This window comes from Montipora foliosa, chromosome 9, assembly GCF_036669935.1.
Source record: "Montipora foliosa isolate CH-2021 chromosome 9, ASM3666993v2, whole genome shotgun sequence".
Classification (NCBI taxonomy): Eukaryota; Metazoa; Cnidaria; class Anthozoa; order Scleractinia; family Acroporidae; genus Montipora; species Montipora foliosa.
Genome location: NC_090877.1, coordinates 10,051,919 through 10,066,870, shown reverse-complemented (window position 1 = coordinate 10,066,870; position 14,952 = coordinate 10,051,919). Strand labels below are relative to the sequence as shown.

The window sequence follows — 14,952 nt, the reverse complement described above, 5'->3', positions numbered from 1 at the left end:
TCTTAAGAATGGAGCTGAAAAATGTTGACTTTTGCTGCATTGATCTTTCTATTAAGTAACTGACCCTTTTCTAACTACTTTCCCCTAATCTTTTTGTTTCTGTAATATTAATTGACTACTTTTAATATATTTTTTTCTGTTTTGTAATTAATAAGTGTTACTTGTTTTTTTTAAAGAAAGGGCTAGTATTATTTAATAATATTGTAGTTAAAGTGATCTCGTTAAGTCCTGAAATTTTCAGGCTTCTATACGAAATTGCTAAAATTGCATTCATAACTGCGAGGACCACAACTTCACTTGATATATATGCAGTTCAAGATATGATTCCTTTCATATTTCATTTCGTTTGTTGATCTCTGTATATTCAAATTTTGTTAAAAGAAAGTGAAGCGAAGCCATTAATCACTTGCAAATCACCAGCTAAAGGTAGAGACAGTACAGTGAAAATAGGGGATATCACATGGCCGCGTGGAGATACGAAATTTCTCCTTGAGTGTTGAAAAATATTTCACTCACTCATGAAATATTTTTCAACACGAGTATGAAATACTGAATCATTTCACAAAAGGCATCGAAAGTTTTATTTTTCGCAACGTAAAACTAAAGTTCTCTTCACTCGCCGAAGGTTACACATGAAAAAGGTACAACAGAATAAGCTATTTAAACTTACATTGAAACGAAAAACAATAGTTTAAATAACAAAAGAAAAACACTATCACCAATGAGAAGCTTAATTAAATATTCCTGTGAAGAGGTGTGAGTGTGCATAAATTAAAATTTAAATCAGCAACCGTCAAATGTTCTTTTTGTTCTTTTTTTTCTTTTCTTTTTTTTTTTTTTACAATAACAACAGAAAGGCATGATTTTTTTATGTAACAGTAGCAACAGTGATCTTTTCATGTGTGAAGATATCATGTTTTCGTTTTCATTGGTGTTTACATAATAAGAAGTATTATGTCACCATGACCATAAAACAACTGAGGGTCAAACATGAGAAATGGGATAGTCAACATCAGGCAACTATTCTGGAGTCTTCCAAAAAACAATATTTTGAGAAAGATTTCATCATCCTTCACCATCTCAGTTTTATGTTCACCAGCTCTGGATCATCAAGAACACTTGGTCCCCTTGGATCTGAGCATTTTCAATGATTAATACTAATTTATTAGGTTACTAGGGAGCAGAGCTGGCGCAGTGGTGAGAGCATTTTGCCTTCCACCAATGTGGCCGGGATCGATTTGTGGATTCGACACCATATGTGGGTTGAGTTGTTGGTTCTCTACTCTGCTCCGAGAGGTTTTTCCTGGGCCGGTACTCCAGTTTTCCCCTCTCCTCAAAAATCAACATTTTGATTTGTTCTGATTTCAGCTGATTTGTAGTCTCCCCAATAAGTAGAGCATGCGTGCTTGGCTAAATAACCTTGAGACTTAAATAAACCAATTATTATTATTATTATTATTATTATTATTATTATTATTATTATTATTATTATTATTGGCCATCTGCCTATCTGAGTGCTATGTAATAATAATTAATATATTATTTTAATACATGAAACTGCCACAAAATCCAAAAAGCTAGGCTCAATTTCTGCCAATCTATTGAGTCTGGTCTTTGCTCCTCCTGGAGGGAGGAGACGAGGGAGGAGACCAGGCAGGTCAGACCAGACCAGGCAAGCAGTTATGATCACCAAATGAATGTAAAACCCTGTTTAATATTTCACTTAAACTCTCTGATTGAAAGCTCTTTTAAGCGACCGTTCCCGTAAGCGACCAAGACTACCTTTAGGATTACCCAACTGGAACCTCGTAAGCGACCTCTCAAGAGTCTCATCTATGTATGTCAACACTTTAATAAAAACACAACCCACTGCACTGAGAGTTTGAAAGTATGTCACAGACCTGCACTGGCCTCTCTTTTTTTACCAGTTTGCAGCTACAGATAATTATGAAACCTTCACTTCACAGTTTTGCTTTAACAAGCATATGCTTGAATGATTTACCCCTCTTGTATGATATGTAAGGAGGTTTCTTGAATATGTTTGCCAGCAATGGCTGGTTTTCAATAAAACTCCAGTTGTGCATCAGTATTGCTCAAAGATTTGACACTACTGGGTTGTATGCTGTGACAAATGGTAAAACTTTCTCGGTGGTTTTGGCATTTTGTTTAAGAGCCGACTGTCTTCCAGAAAAAAATACCCTGTCTTGTAAGGATACTTTGGCACATGTGAATGGGAGTTCCCGACCGTTAACTTCAGTACCATCAATAATAATTTACAAATCCCAGAGAGTTTTGCTGAAAGCTCTTGTAAGTGACCATCCTCTATTGTTTATAATTTTGGTCGCTTACGAGAACCCATTCTAGTAAGCGACCAACTCTAGTTGTGACCATTTTTTGGAATTCCCTGGGTGGTTGCTTATGAGAGCTTCGACTGTACGCAAACAACTAGTCCCCTTGCCTGACCTGAGGAAAGCTGCATTCGGAGTTGAAGAATCTCGTCTTGGAGTTGTTTCACGATAGCTGCTTGTGGATTGAATGACATGCTTCCTCTTCCTTGAGATGCAAGTTCCACCTTCAGTGAAGACAACTGGAAGTGCAAGTGACACATAAATCCAAAAGTAACGGATTACAAGATAAATCCATGTAAGAGACATTGAAATCCTTTTTTTCATAAGGGTTAAAGTGAAATAATTGAATCCAATTTCCAGCAACGAAACTGCACTATACTGTACAATGTCATGTACTCTTAAATCAACTCTTTAAATCATTCCTTAAAACAACCACCATCCACAGAGTGAATCTGGGCAAAATTCAACTCAGTGAAAAAAGAAGTCTTCAAAACTCCCTCGGCAGCTTCAAAAATCAAGCAGTCGCACATATGATTTTGAGTATTCCAAGTCAATAATGATTGTTTTAGTCACCTGATTTCCCAAAGATGTTGCTTCTGCATTTCTTTCTAACCCACTCTTAAAGTATTCATCTGCCTCTCTCCTTGTTTGAACAAGCTGTAGTTCCAGCTCTGTCACACGTTGTCTTAGGCTGCTAAGTTCATCCGTTGCTCGTCTGCTTTGAGTTGTGAGTTCGTATTGTAGCTGATCCACCAGTAACTGTTTCTGTCGAACCTTTCATTTGAGAATAACATTATTATAGAATAAGGGAATTTTTGATTTCGATATTATTAATTTTTTGCCACATAAGCATGTACCCATCAGTTAGTATATGTAATCACATGGGCCTGAGAGCAGTTAAGGATGAATTTCGTGGGAATTTCAAAGTTTTCACAAAATTGCCCTCGATGCTTCCTGAATCGGGCAATTTAGAGAACATTGAAAATACAAGTGAAATTAATCCTTAATTGCACGAGGGCACATCATCACATAAAGGCAAAATTATTGAGGGAAGGAAGCCTGTTCAATACAGCGACAAAGGACAATCAACTTAACATGCTTTCATTGGGTTAAAGTTTAATTCAATAAATTGATGCTGTCCATAGAAATAGCACTTAGTTTAATTAGAGTCAGAATCTGGAAGATTCTCTTGTAACTTCACCAATCAGGATGAAGTAATCATGCTTTCTTGATTACCAAAAGTGCCCTTGTGATTAAGAAAAAAAGCCCTTAGTTTCAGCCAATCAGCAATCAGTAATTTTGCCCCGTATGTGTAAATAAAGAAACAGGCAATAAACCAGCACAGACTATTAAAACAACTTTCTCTGAAAATTCGAGTGAGATATAAATCCTTGAAGATTGTTGGTTTCAAAATTTTAAATTTTACAAAGAATGTACAGCCCCATCAGTGACTCTATTTTTTACAAACCAAACCCAGTCTTTTTCTTTAATGTGTTGGCATGCATGCATAACTCTCTGCATTTATTTAGCAAATGTTTTCAATCTTTTTATATGCACTGACCAAATAGACTGTCTGATAGCCTAGCCCAGGGCTAGTGGAATGATGTTTTGGGCTAGCACTTTCTTATCATGGGTTGCCCGATGGGAAAGCATCAAATTGAACACAAGTGTGGCACTACTGGTTGCTTTTTTTCTGATGCCAAACTTCTGAGCAGACATTTATAAGTGTTTAGCAGACAGTTTAAGAGAGAAAAAGAGATACAAATCTTTTTGGGGCTTAAGCTCCTCAGAGACTTGGAATAGTAAGATGAAATTACAGCTTGCCCGAAAGGGCAACCTGATGCTTGGAAAAACTAAAAACTAACAAGTTGAAACCACCTCCTCATGTGCTTGGTTCAATAATCCTTGCTGATGATCCACTGTTGCCTGGTTCTTTTTCACTTGTGCCGATAGCTCAAGTTTCTCCTGACGCAAAGCACCTGATAAATGAAAACATGACTTCAACCCATAACAGACTAGTATATATTAAATACTTGCAATATAGCTTCCTCAAAAGAATCTGAGCAATGTAGTGTCACATGTCCTTTATACAAGTTGGTGTTGTGTAAGCCTTTGCATCGGTGTGAATATTTAATGTTGTAAAACGTACTTAAGCAGTTGTGAATAATCATTAAAGTAGTTTGTTTTGATGTTATAACTGGCATAAGAAGAGACTTTACAAGCAAGTTGTGTGAAAAACCAACTTAAGGCAATTTGATGAAAAGTTCCTTTTATTTCCATTTGCTTTCTTTCTTTAGCCCTTGGAAACAAACCACAACAAACACACAGAACCTTCTTTTGCTGTTCACACAATCTTTCCTCCTCAACGAATTATCTGCCAAAATGAGCCAAATACATGTATTACATGTATTATTTTGTTTGACCACAACCCTTTGTTTGACCAATCACAACACTTTATACTTTGACCTTGTCAAATTCGCACAATTAAACCTCATGGAAATAAAATAAATGGACTTTCAACAATATCAGTGGGACACTCACATTTTGACTTGCTAAAGGGATAAAAGGGCGATTAAAGAGGAAAATGTTTTTTAGAAGTTTCATTCCCCATTTCATCCAAATTTTAAGTTAACCAAAATAATTTCGCTAGGGGAGTATCTACAAAGGGCCGATTGGTTTTTTTGTAACCTGCAAGTGATATCTAGGTGAAATTCCCATGTACTAACAAAGTGAAATGAATGTGGGGATCATTTAAGCAGACATTTGCAGGGAAAAATAATAATTGTGTGAGACGACCCAAGAGAATGTCTGTGAAGGGCCTTACAGAAGCTTGGACAAACCATAACTGAAAGAACCCAGTTTCAGTGTATTAGGTGTTATATCAGCTGAGAAAATGTAAGTGAAATTTAACAAATTTACAGATATTTGGATGACTGGGGGTATACGATATATGCCATATGTCTGTAAAGTTTTCATTTTTTAACTAACCTTTGCTCAGCTGATATTTATAATATTACACCAGATATGCTGAAACTTTGCAGGGTTGCTAAAGTAAAGGTGTTCTTTTTAGTGCTGGTATGCATTTTTAATTTTAACTTAATTAATGAATATTTGAATTTTTGGTTGCCACTTTGGAGAAGGATCTATTCCATATCCTTTGTTTCTCAGCCAATGGAAAAACACTTTTTAGTAGTCACTTAAGACAGTTAGGCAAACATCCCCTAACTACTACAGCCATATACAGCTGTAGATCTATATACATATATATATATATAATTATGTACAAATGTAAGAAGGAAAGTGTTACTAGTAACACTTTCCTTCTTACATTTGTATTTTGCTCTGCAAAATTCTTGCATAGAGCACTCCACAGATAAGTGAAGCAACTTCATCTTAGTCTATTCGTTTATATAATTATGTACAAAGATTTGGAGTTTGGATGTGTTATTAAAAAGCACAACACTGCTTCTTCAATACTGAATTGCAAAACATTTCCAATAACTTATTCTTACCTAAAGTTCCATTGAGTTCCCTTATGTGGGCTTGTACATACGGATCTTGAGTGCTAACTTCTCGGGGAGTTGATCGACCATGTAAGGGTGGTTTGCTTGACTGCATTGCTATGTTATCAATCTGCTGATTGAGTGATCTATTCTTTGATTTCAACTCTGTTATTTCTTTTTCCAGTGACTCAACATATTCTTAAAATCAAAATTATGTACAATGTATAATGATCATCACAGTGAACTAGAATAAAGAGTTGTTAACGTTTGTAAAAATGAAACTGAACAAATTCAAGCTTTAACATTAATATATATAATAGGCAGGTACAAAAGTCGAACCGGATCAACTCGGACCTGCAACTTGGATCGCCTCGGATCATGGAAAAAACATAAAATTAAACGAAATTGAAACTTTTGCCCATTTGAAGATTAAAATTCCAGTCAAAAATGGGCCAAATTAAGAAAGACTCGAGATGTTTCTCCGTGTCGTGCTGTGTAGTCAAGCTACCATTTTGCATCCTTAGTGCCAGTTCCCATTTTCATGATCCGAGGCGATCCGAGTTGATCCAATCCGGACTGGTGGTCCGACTTTTGTACCTGCCTATATATAATAATAACTTATAATATGACTTTCATAATTATATATTACATAACTATATATATAAATATATATATAAAGATTTGGTGTTTAGGTGTTTTATTAAAAAGCACAACACTGCTTCTTCAATACTGAATTGCAATATATATACTAGGCAAATAATAAGTGCAATCAGTGGAGTAAACTTCTAACTGATCCGACTCTATTTAATAACGTTTCGGCTGTTCAGCCTTCTTCAGATAAACGTTAAAAACTAAAAACTAAAAACTATTTACAATGGTTGTGCATATCAGAGGTACAAGCTTATATAAGGCAACTTAATTAAGATATACAAAAAGGTCTAAATTACAAGCCTTAGTCAGGGTAAACCTAAAACCTCCTGCCCAGTGTTCTGGTGATCTCAAAATGGACCATAAATATGATTACCTTTCGTAAGTGGTACAGAAGTACCTGATTCGCCCTCTTTGGATTGAACTGTGACAGAAGAGGGCCTTGTCACTGGTTGACTACTTAGATCCTCCATGTCTTTCCGCATCTGTCTTACCACAGCTCGCAAATTGTCATTCTGTGCCGCTAGAGCCTTGATCCTCTCCTCTGGTGACAAGAGCTTGAGATCCTGGTCAGCCAGTGCAGGCACTACCCCCTCCTTCTCCTTATCTGGCAACTGGATCGGCATAGTAAGCCCATGATGATGGAGGGTTGCAACAGCTTGATCTCTGGTCAGCGTCAATATGCGAATAAGGTCATCACGCTGAGACAGCTCACGCTCTCGTTCTTGAGCAAGGGCTGCAGACTAAACAAACAACACATTTAATTACAGCTCTTTCCAGCCTCTAATTTTATTGGAATGGTATAGGACGCAGCTCCATTGTTTTTAGGGTTCAGCTTCATTGCATCTGTTGTACAATTTTTGTGTCCAGTGTTTTCTGAAGATATCATGACAGCTGTTGTTGTGAGAGCTGTGTTGTGACTCAACATATGACAACTCTTATGGTGACTGACATGCAGTGAATGTCCCAGGTTTGCTTGTCAAGTTTGCAGACATGCAGGTGAGTTTGTTACTTTACCATTGATAAAAAGCATTTTCCTGTCTGCCCAGGCCTTTTGCTCCCTTTTAATAAGTGCTTAATGTGTGACATGTTCTTGCAAAAATACCCCAATAATTAGTGCCTCTACACTAAAAGTTTATTATTAGGATATGAACCTCATCTCTTTGCTTGGTAAGTCCAGCAATCAGCTGTTCTTGTTTGATGTACACTTCTCTCTCAGTGTCCTCACAGCGTCGTTGCCAATCAACTTCCAGTTGTGCTCTGGATCTCTCCAAGGAAGACTCTCTCTCCAGTGCAGTGGTCAGCTCTTTCTTGTATCTGGATGACAAAAGCAGAAAAACGGTAATGCAGAAGTTTTGATACAAGTAGTCCTGACACTAAAGTAGGATGTTCATAAAAGGCTGGTCAGCATTCCTGATTTGCATGATTCACCTTCCATGTGCCATGTATTCCATTTCTTTTCTTTTCTTTTCTTTTCTTTTCTTTTCTTTTCTTGGGGGAGCAGGGCTGGCACAGTGGTGAGAGCACTCGCCTTCCACCAATGTGACCCAGGATCGATTTCCAGATTCTACGCCATAATGTGGGTTGAGTTTGTTGGTTCTCTACTCTGCTCCGAGAGGTTTTCCCCCGGGTACTCCAGTTTTCCCCTCTCTTCAAAAACCAACATTTGCAGGCGTAGCTCAGTTGGATAGTGCGCGGCTTTCGGAGCAAGGGGTCCCCAGTTCGATCCTCGGTGACTTCAACATCTGTTTTCACTTTTCTCTGATCCGTGTAGCTATAGCTTTAAATATCAGTGAAACATGCACCGTCAGCTTCCATTGATACCAGTTTTGTAACTGAAGGAACAACTGACGTTAAATAAATTGACTTTACTTTACTTTACTTTACTAATATATACCGGTGGTTATTTTATTAACCTGTCAGTGGTTTCCTTGATCTGCACAATCTCCAGCCTCATCTTTTCTTCTTGCTGTCTCAATGCTTCTAGTTCCAAATCTCGAGCCACTGCGGAGCGAGCATCATCAGAGGATTGCCTATTTAACTTGTCCTCCAGATCAGCTATTAATCTTTGCAACCTGATAAGAAACCAAATATGTAATAATCAATTCACACTTAAAATGATTCCTTGTTTTGCTTTGCCAATCTATTAATTAGCATTTCTTGCAGGCATTTGGTGATTGAAGGGGAGTAACACTTGTGCCTTCCACCTCAGTTGATCTCAATCTTACTGGAAGGTTTTTTTTCCGAGCACTCCGGTTTTCCTCCCTCTGCAAAATCAACTCCCAGCTTATTCCATCTAGCTGTGGTGCTGTGCTGCAAGATCATGCATGGGTCGTGTTCAGGGGCTGAGCACCGAGCCAACTGCACAGCTCCTTTGGTCCTTTGGAGCTGCCCCGTTAAATAGCAATTCAGTCTCTGACTGCGAGAAAGGACGATTAGCAAGCCAGATATTATTTAGTACAGTTTTTTAATTTTGTGTTACTAGCAAGTGTACTGATGTTGGCAGAAAGATCAAATTGAATTTGAATATGTATATTATTAAACAATGCTGTCTGTTTATCTGTCTACTGTACCTTTGAACTTCCACCAGTTTTCCCTTTTCAGCATCCTTGCTAGCCCATTGTAGCCGGCGGCATTCCACCTGTTCAGTCTCTAACTGATTTTGAAGAGTGCGGATTTTTTCCTCCAAATGCCTCTCTAGTTCACTATGAGCCTGACGACAACAAAATAAAAGAGCCTAGGATGACTGGAACCAATAGGAATGACTGAGAATTCAGCTGTTGACCTTGAACCACTTTGACAAATTATTGTAGACCAGGCAACCCTCACACATTGAGATATGCATTTGACTTAAGAAGCAATTGACAGGAACAAAATTGCCTGGTTCATAATAGTAAGCAAAATGATAGGCCAACTGGTCACCCAGCACTCCTACAGTGTATGTAGATTTAAATCATTGTCATGGAACTTTTATCTATAGATACTGTACATAGCAGGATGTTGCAATCTCTACCATCAACACCAAATACCACGTTTGACAAAACATACTTCCTTGGCTGCAATGACAGCTTGTTCTTTCTCCTTTACATAACGGTCCAGCTCTGCATGCTTATGTTCAAATTTGAGTTGCGCTTTGCTCATCGCAGATTTTAAATGTTCGATCTCAGCTTCTAAATCAGTAACTTTGGCTCTGCTCATGTTCTTTTGGTCCATTATCTCCCATTCTTTCTGTTTAAGCTGTTTTTCCAAATCATGAATGGTTGTTTCTGTGCCTTCCAGTTCATCTTTGGTCCTTTCTCCACTTACTCTCACTAGTTCCAGTTCTTTGGTCAGCATTTTAACCTGCAGATGGCATGAATGCTGAATTTTATGGAAGATATGGTAATCCACTCAAAGAGGCAAAAAGAGACAGTGAAATGACCAAGGCTGAGCTGTTACGAGGAAACTGTTAACAGATGCATGTAAAAATCAATCCCAACATGAGGGTCTGGAAAACCATTGCCTATATCTGTGTGAAATGACACCACCCACATGACAAAGGCCTTTGAACCATCTGAGTTTTTCAGGAGAATCAAATAAGACATCTGAACAAGAAATAAAGCTGGCTAAATTCGTACTAGGTACAACCTTTTTGCGACAAGTTCCCCAATTGGTTTATAGCCCCTGCACAGTAATGATAAAGCATGTACATGTAACTCAGTTAAGGTTTTGAATCCAGTCTTCATTAATGTGAGACAGGGTACGAAATGTGTGTTTGCTTCAACATGAAACTCCATAATGAAGGTATATAAAGTCAACCCTGAAAACTCAGCAACCAAAAAAAAAAGCAAGGTCACATTCCAGTCTTTCTATTCCAAAGCCAATGTTAGATCATACTTTTCTGTCCAATATTTATTATTGGAGTACAAAAAAACTGATCTTCAAACCCAAGGTGTCAACAAAGAAAGGAAAACTCGTAACATGATAAGTAATACTGCAAGCTAAAAGTTGTTGATGATAATAAGAGTAATGTTACAATCAAACTAACCTTAAGTTCACTAGCAAGTAAGGAATTATTTAAGTCATCAGCTTTCTTCCTAAATTCATGTTCTCTCTTGTGCAGAGCATCATCGAAACCTGCCATTAATTCCTGCCTCTGTGCTTCTACATCCTCTTCAGCTGACCTGTTGTATAGAGATAATTCAATTTCGGACCAATTTCCATGGAGTATTAATTCTCTAAGATGTAAGGGAACATCTGTGTTGCAGTGGAAGCACTTGAATCCCAACAATAACAAATTGCTTTTGTACAAACCTCAATTGCACCTGTAGTTCCCTCTTGAAAGCTTCAAATTCTTCTCTTTCCTTTTTAACTTCATTTTCTTTGCTTTGTCTGAACTGGTTCAATTCCTGTTGATGATCTCTTAAGCGCTGTTGAAACAACACAGTGTAACATTGTAGCATATAAACAGACACTCCACTGGATTTGGCAACATCACTGTGCAAGCCCCCTGTATACTAGACTGAAACTACACTGGCCTACTCTCAATCCATGCCCAATCAATGTTTTTGTTTGTTTCTACCACTAGAGCAGCAGTTGAAAAACTGTTAAAAGGGAAATTGACAAAGTGATCCAAGTCCAACAACACAGTGTGCTGCTATGAAATGATTGGACACAACAGTGATTACGGGGCTTAAAGTTGGTAACATACACATAGTTCAGCAGTTCCACAAAATTAATTAACGTTGAACTGCATATCATGGCAAAGGCAAATGGAGTGAGATGGTATGGGCATGTGTTATTAAGGAGGGATGGCGGGCACTTTCTGATAAAAACGTTGGAGTTTGAAGTGAAGGGCAAGAGGAAGCGAGGACAACCAAAGAAGACGTGGAAGACACAAGTGGAGAAGGAGAGCAAGAGTGTTGGAGTGGAGAAAAAGGATGCCATGAATCGAGCGAGATGGTGAGTGGGAGTTAGAGAGATTGCTGCCAAAGTGGGGTAAATCTGGCCACCCCCGTTTACGGGGATAAACCCAAAATTGGATCAATGATGATGAAGATGATGATGGTGATTAAACGCTGAAATAGGATAATCAACAAACTGAACATTAGAGACAAGCTCTATTCTGTTCAACAAGCTGCCATCGGTTAAACTGCAAGTCACTCGTTCCCTTTCCAGTCCTGAGAAGTGAATGAGGCATGGTTCAACATTACTTTTCCTTGGACTTTCCAGGGAAAATGCCTGAGCTTAAATTTTAGCTTAATTTTTTTTTTTGTAGTTCAGTGACAAATTGCCAAATTATGCTCATGCGTGAAGTTAACATGAAAGCACATATGCGGCATAGTTGTGCAACGGCTGATTCATCTTTTATAGCATATGCACAAAGTTTAAGCCAACATGCACTTGTGGCACTGAATGAAAATGGTGTCGTTGAACGTACATGTAAGCACAAATATGGTGTCTAATACAAATATCAAACAACATACAAATGCACACACGTACCGTAAACTTGTGGTTCGCCTATCAGACTTCACAACATCAAAACTGATGGAAATAAGTCAGAGTCAAAGACGATAGTAAAGCAAATGTATGTATCTAAATGTAACTGCTATCTTTGTTTGATAGGTGTTGCGCAATGACAGCTCTGCACACACGATTTTCATTAACTATGGCAGATTTCTTTGCCATCCTCTGTTAACGATGTTTTGTCAAAACGAAATATGGACAATATGAGTTTTAATTCTCTCTGTTTGTTCCAACTTGGACAGTTCACGATCATTTTAAATTTGGAACGACTTTTACGACAACAGCTGCTTCCTGATCGCAAGGAAGGAAAGGAATATATGAAAGGCCAAGTGAATTTATTTACTTTCTCAACAGCCTACCTGTTGATAGTGCCTTAGCAACTCTTCTTTGGCTTTTTCTTCATGTGAAAGCTTAAGCTTGAGATCATCCAGTTGGATTTTGAGGTCACTGACCTCAGCATCCCTCAGACTATTGGCATTTTTAGCTTGAAGAAACAACACATCGTAACGACTTAGCTCCTGGTCCCTCTCTTCTAATAGTTTTAAATTATACTCAAAATCTTCTTTTAACTTCCTAAATCTTAGTTTTTCGTTATTTATCTGCTTTTCTTTCTCCTTGAGAGAATTTTGCAATGACTTAATCTGCAAATCCTGGGCTTCCCTCCATTCATTTTCTTTCTGCTGAACAAGGTGTTGCAGCGATGAAGATTCTCCTGAAGCCATTAAAAAGAATCATAACATCGTATAACGAACAGATGTTTCCACAAGACATTTATCACTCGCGAAATCTTGCTCAAATCGGCCGCCATTGCTAACGAACTCGAACCCAGGCTTCCCCAGGAACATTGTATGTACGGAAAAATTGGAATGGTACAAATACATCATTGCACTTGGAACATAAATTATAAAGTATCTCCTGATATTAAATTAAGGTGGCTTACTACAGTTTTCCGAAGAAATAGATCAAGATTTGAAATCTGTGAAATCAAAGCAACAGGATGTCTCTTCTGAATTGTTAGTCACTGCCACTGCAATTGATGTAAAATGCGATTTTACCTAAAAAAAATAGATATTTCAAAGGTTTTTTCCTCAAAAAACTAGCCATACAACCCAACCTTAAAATTTTAGGATTTCCCTAACGAGAAAAAATAATCATGCATACGAATAAATAGTTAAGTCTGTCAGACAGTTTCTTTGTAAATGGCCACTTGTCTATTTTGATAATAACTGAAAACCTATCTGATAGTACTTTTATAAAAATGTTGACGGTTTCGTCTTCATATTGTTTACTAATTTCCTGAAATTTTGACCCTGCTCATATGGTTAGCCTATGAGAAAAATGCCTTTGAAATGTCTGTTTCCAGTGACCATTTCAGGAGCTTGGTCACTATATTTAGTTTTCCCCTGATTTGCATTTATTTTTAGGGAAATTACATTATATATCAATTGCAGTGACTAACACTTCAGAAGAGAGATCCTGTTGCTTTAATTTCACAGATTTCAAAATCTTGATCTTTATCTTTGGAAAACTGTAGTAACGAAGCCACCTTAAGAAGTTATACGATGACTTTTCTATTCTCTTTTTCAGTTTCTCTCATAAGAGACTTCCTTCTGGTTGGTTTATTTTCCGGCTTTATTGTAGTACTGGTATATACTATATTTCTCTATGTAGCCTGCAATTATTATTTTTCCCCTTAGGTATCCATTTTCAAAAGCTAAGTAGCAATTACGCAAATAAATTGTCAAAAAGCAAGCAGGAGATGGCCACATCCCTTGTAGTCTTCTCATAAGAAAAATTCTCAGTCCACTAAGTGAAAAGCTACTGGGATGGGGAAATGATAGGAAGCAATCTGGTGGGACTCTAAACTACAGGTCACATTGCACAGGTCAGTGTACATGTCACTGTGCTACTGATAAATAAACAACACCAAAAGTGTCTCCTAGCCCCACTCTACGAAAGTGTTGTTTCAGGTCTCGGGATAACTTTTGGCTCAGCTGTTCATCAGTGGAGCAGGGACTTCTAGTCTTGACCAGGCCTGTGGAATGTGGCCTGTATTTTATTTTTAGACCTGCTTCAATAAATCAGTTGGTTCTTCACAAGCCCTAACGGATTTAAAATGAAAGACCATTAAAGACAATACATCATAATGCCAACTGTCCTGGGTGTGGAACAAATGGTCTAGGCAAACAAAAAAAAGCAAAACTGGGTCTTTTGTTCAGGGGCTGCTGAGAGGGAGGGCCTGGTGGGGCCTATCCCCACGTTTTTGCCTTTGGTGTTGATTTTTGCTAAACCTCTCTCTTCTCCCTCCCCTCACACTTGCGTGATCCACACCAAACCCCCCCCCCCCCCCCCATTTTCAAACATACTCCATGGCCCCTGTTCTTTGCTAAAACCTAACAAAAACAAACAAAACATTCAGTTGTCTTTTTTTCTGAGATGTACTGGTGTGTTACTGGCAAAAATGCGATATTTATTAATTAATCAAGATGACACCAAAGAATATTTAACAATTATTATTCCATGAGCGCGCGTTGGATATGAGATGGTAAATAGCCAACGAGGTGCGTAGCGCCGAGTTGGCTATAACCACTCTCATGTCCAACAAGCGCGAATGGAATAATTGTTTAAAGTACGAATATGAGCGAAAAAAGCGTGGTCAGACAGACGCAGGCTCATCACAAAAACATTTCTTACCTTTTCGCGTATCTCTAAGCTTCGAAAGTGATCCAAACTTTCCACAAAAACGTTTTTCTTATGCTTCATACCGAAAGAAATTTCGCTTTCTGGCGTAAACGTTTTTAGTTTAGCAACGCTAAGCGCAATTATTTACCATATAAGGTCAAACTAAGGTATATGAGCTGATAACCGAGATTGAGTGAACCAATCAGAGCACGAGAATTGCATTATCCGAGGTTGAGAATTTAATAAAAATACAGATAGACCACGAA

The 14,952-nt window shown here is 37.9% G+C and overlaps 1 protein-coding gene across 4 annotated transcripts in view; it reads right to left on the bottom strand.

Moving 5' to 3' along the window:
- The window catches only part of LOC137971121 (coiled-coil domain-containing protein 57-like), a 16,265-nt gene extending 3,443 nt beyond the window's left edge, over positions 1 to 12,822 (bottom strand). For 2 of the 4 annotated variants that reach the window (XM_068817851.1, XM_068817852.1), the window contains exons 1-12: positions 12,364 to 12,818; positions 10,793 to 10,908; positions 10,527 to 10,662; positions 9,548 to 9,841; positions 9,073 to 9,212; positions 8,416 to 8,574; positions 7,654 to 7,816; positions 6,900 to 7,242; positions 5,861 to 6,049; positions 4,227 to 4,327; positions 2,922 to 3,122; positions 2,464 to 2,587 (exon numbers count right to left, since the gene is read on the bottom strand). In XM_068817851.1, coding sequence (XP_068673952.1) covers positions 2,464 to 2,587; positions 2,922 to 3,122; positions 4,227 to 4,327; positions 5,861 to 6,049; positions 6,900 to 7,242; positions 7,654 to 7,816; positions 8,416 to 8,574; positions 9,073 to 9,212; positions 9,548 to 9,841; positions 10,527 to 10,662; positions 10,793 to 10,908; positions 12,364 to 12,726 — 2,329 coding nt within the window. In that variant the 5' untranslated portion in view covers positions 12,727 to 12,818. Of the gene's footprint in view, positions 1 to 2,463; positions 2,588 to 2,921; positions 3,123 to 4,226; positions 4,328 to 5,860; positions 6,050 to 6,875; positions 7,243 to 7,653; positions 7,817 to 8,415; positions 8,575 to 9,072; positions 9,213 to 9,547; positions 9,842 to 10,526; positions 10,663 to 10,792; positions 10,909 to 12,363 lie in introns of all 4 variants that reach the window. The other 2 variants (XM_068817849.1, XM_068817848.1) reach the window with 2 other exon arrangements.
- Between the last annotated feature and the right edge of the window lie 2,130 nt (positions 12,823 to 14,952).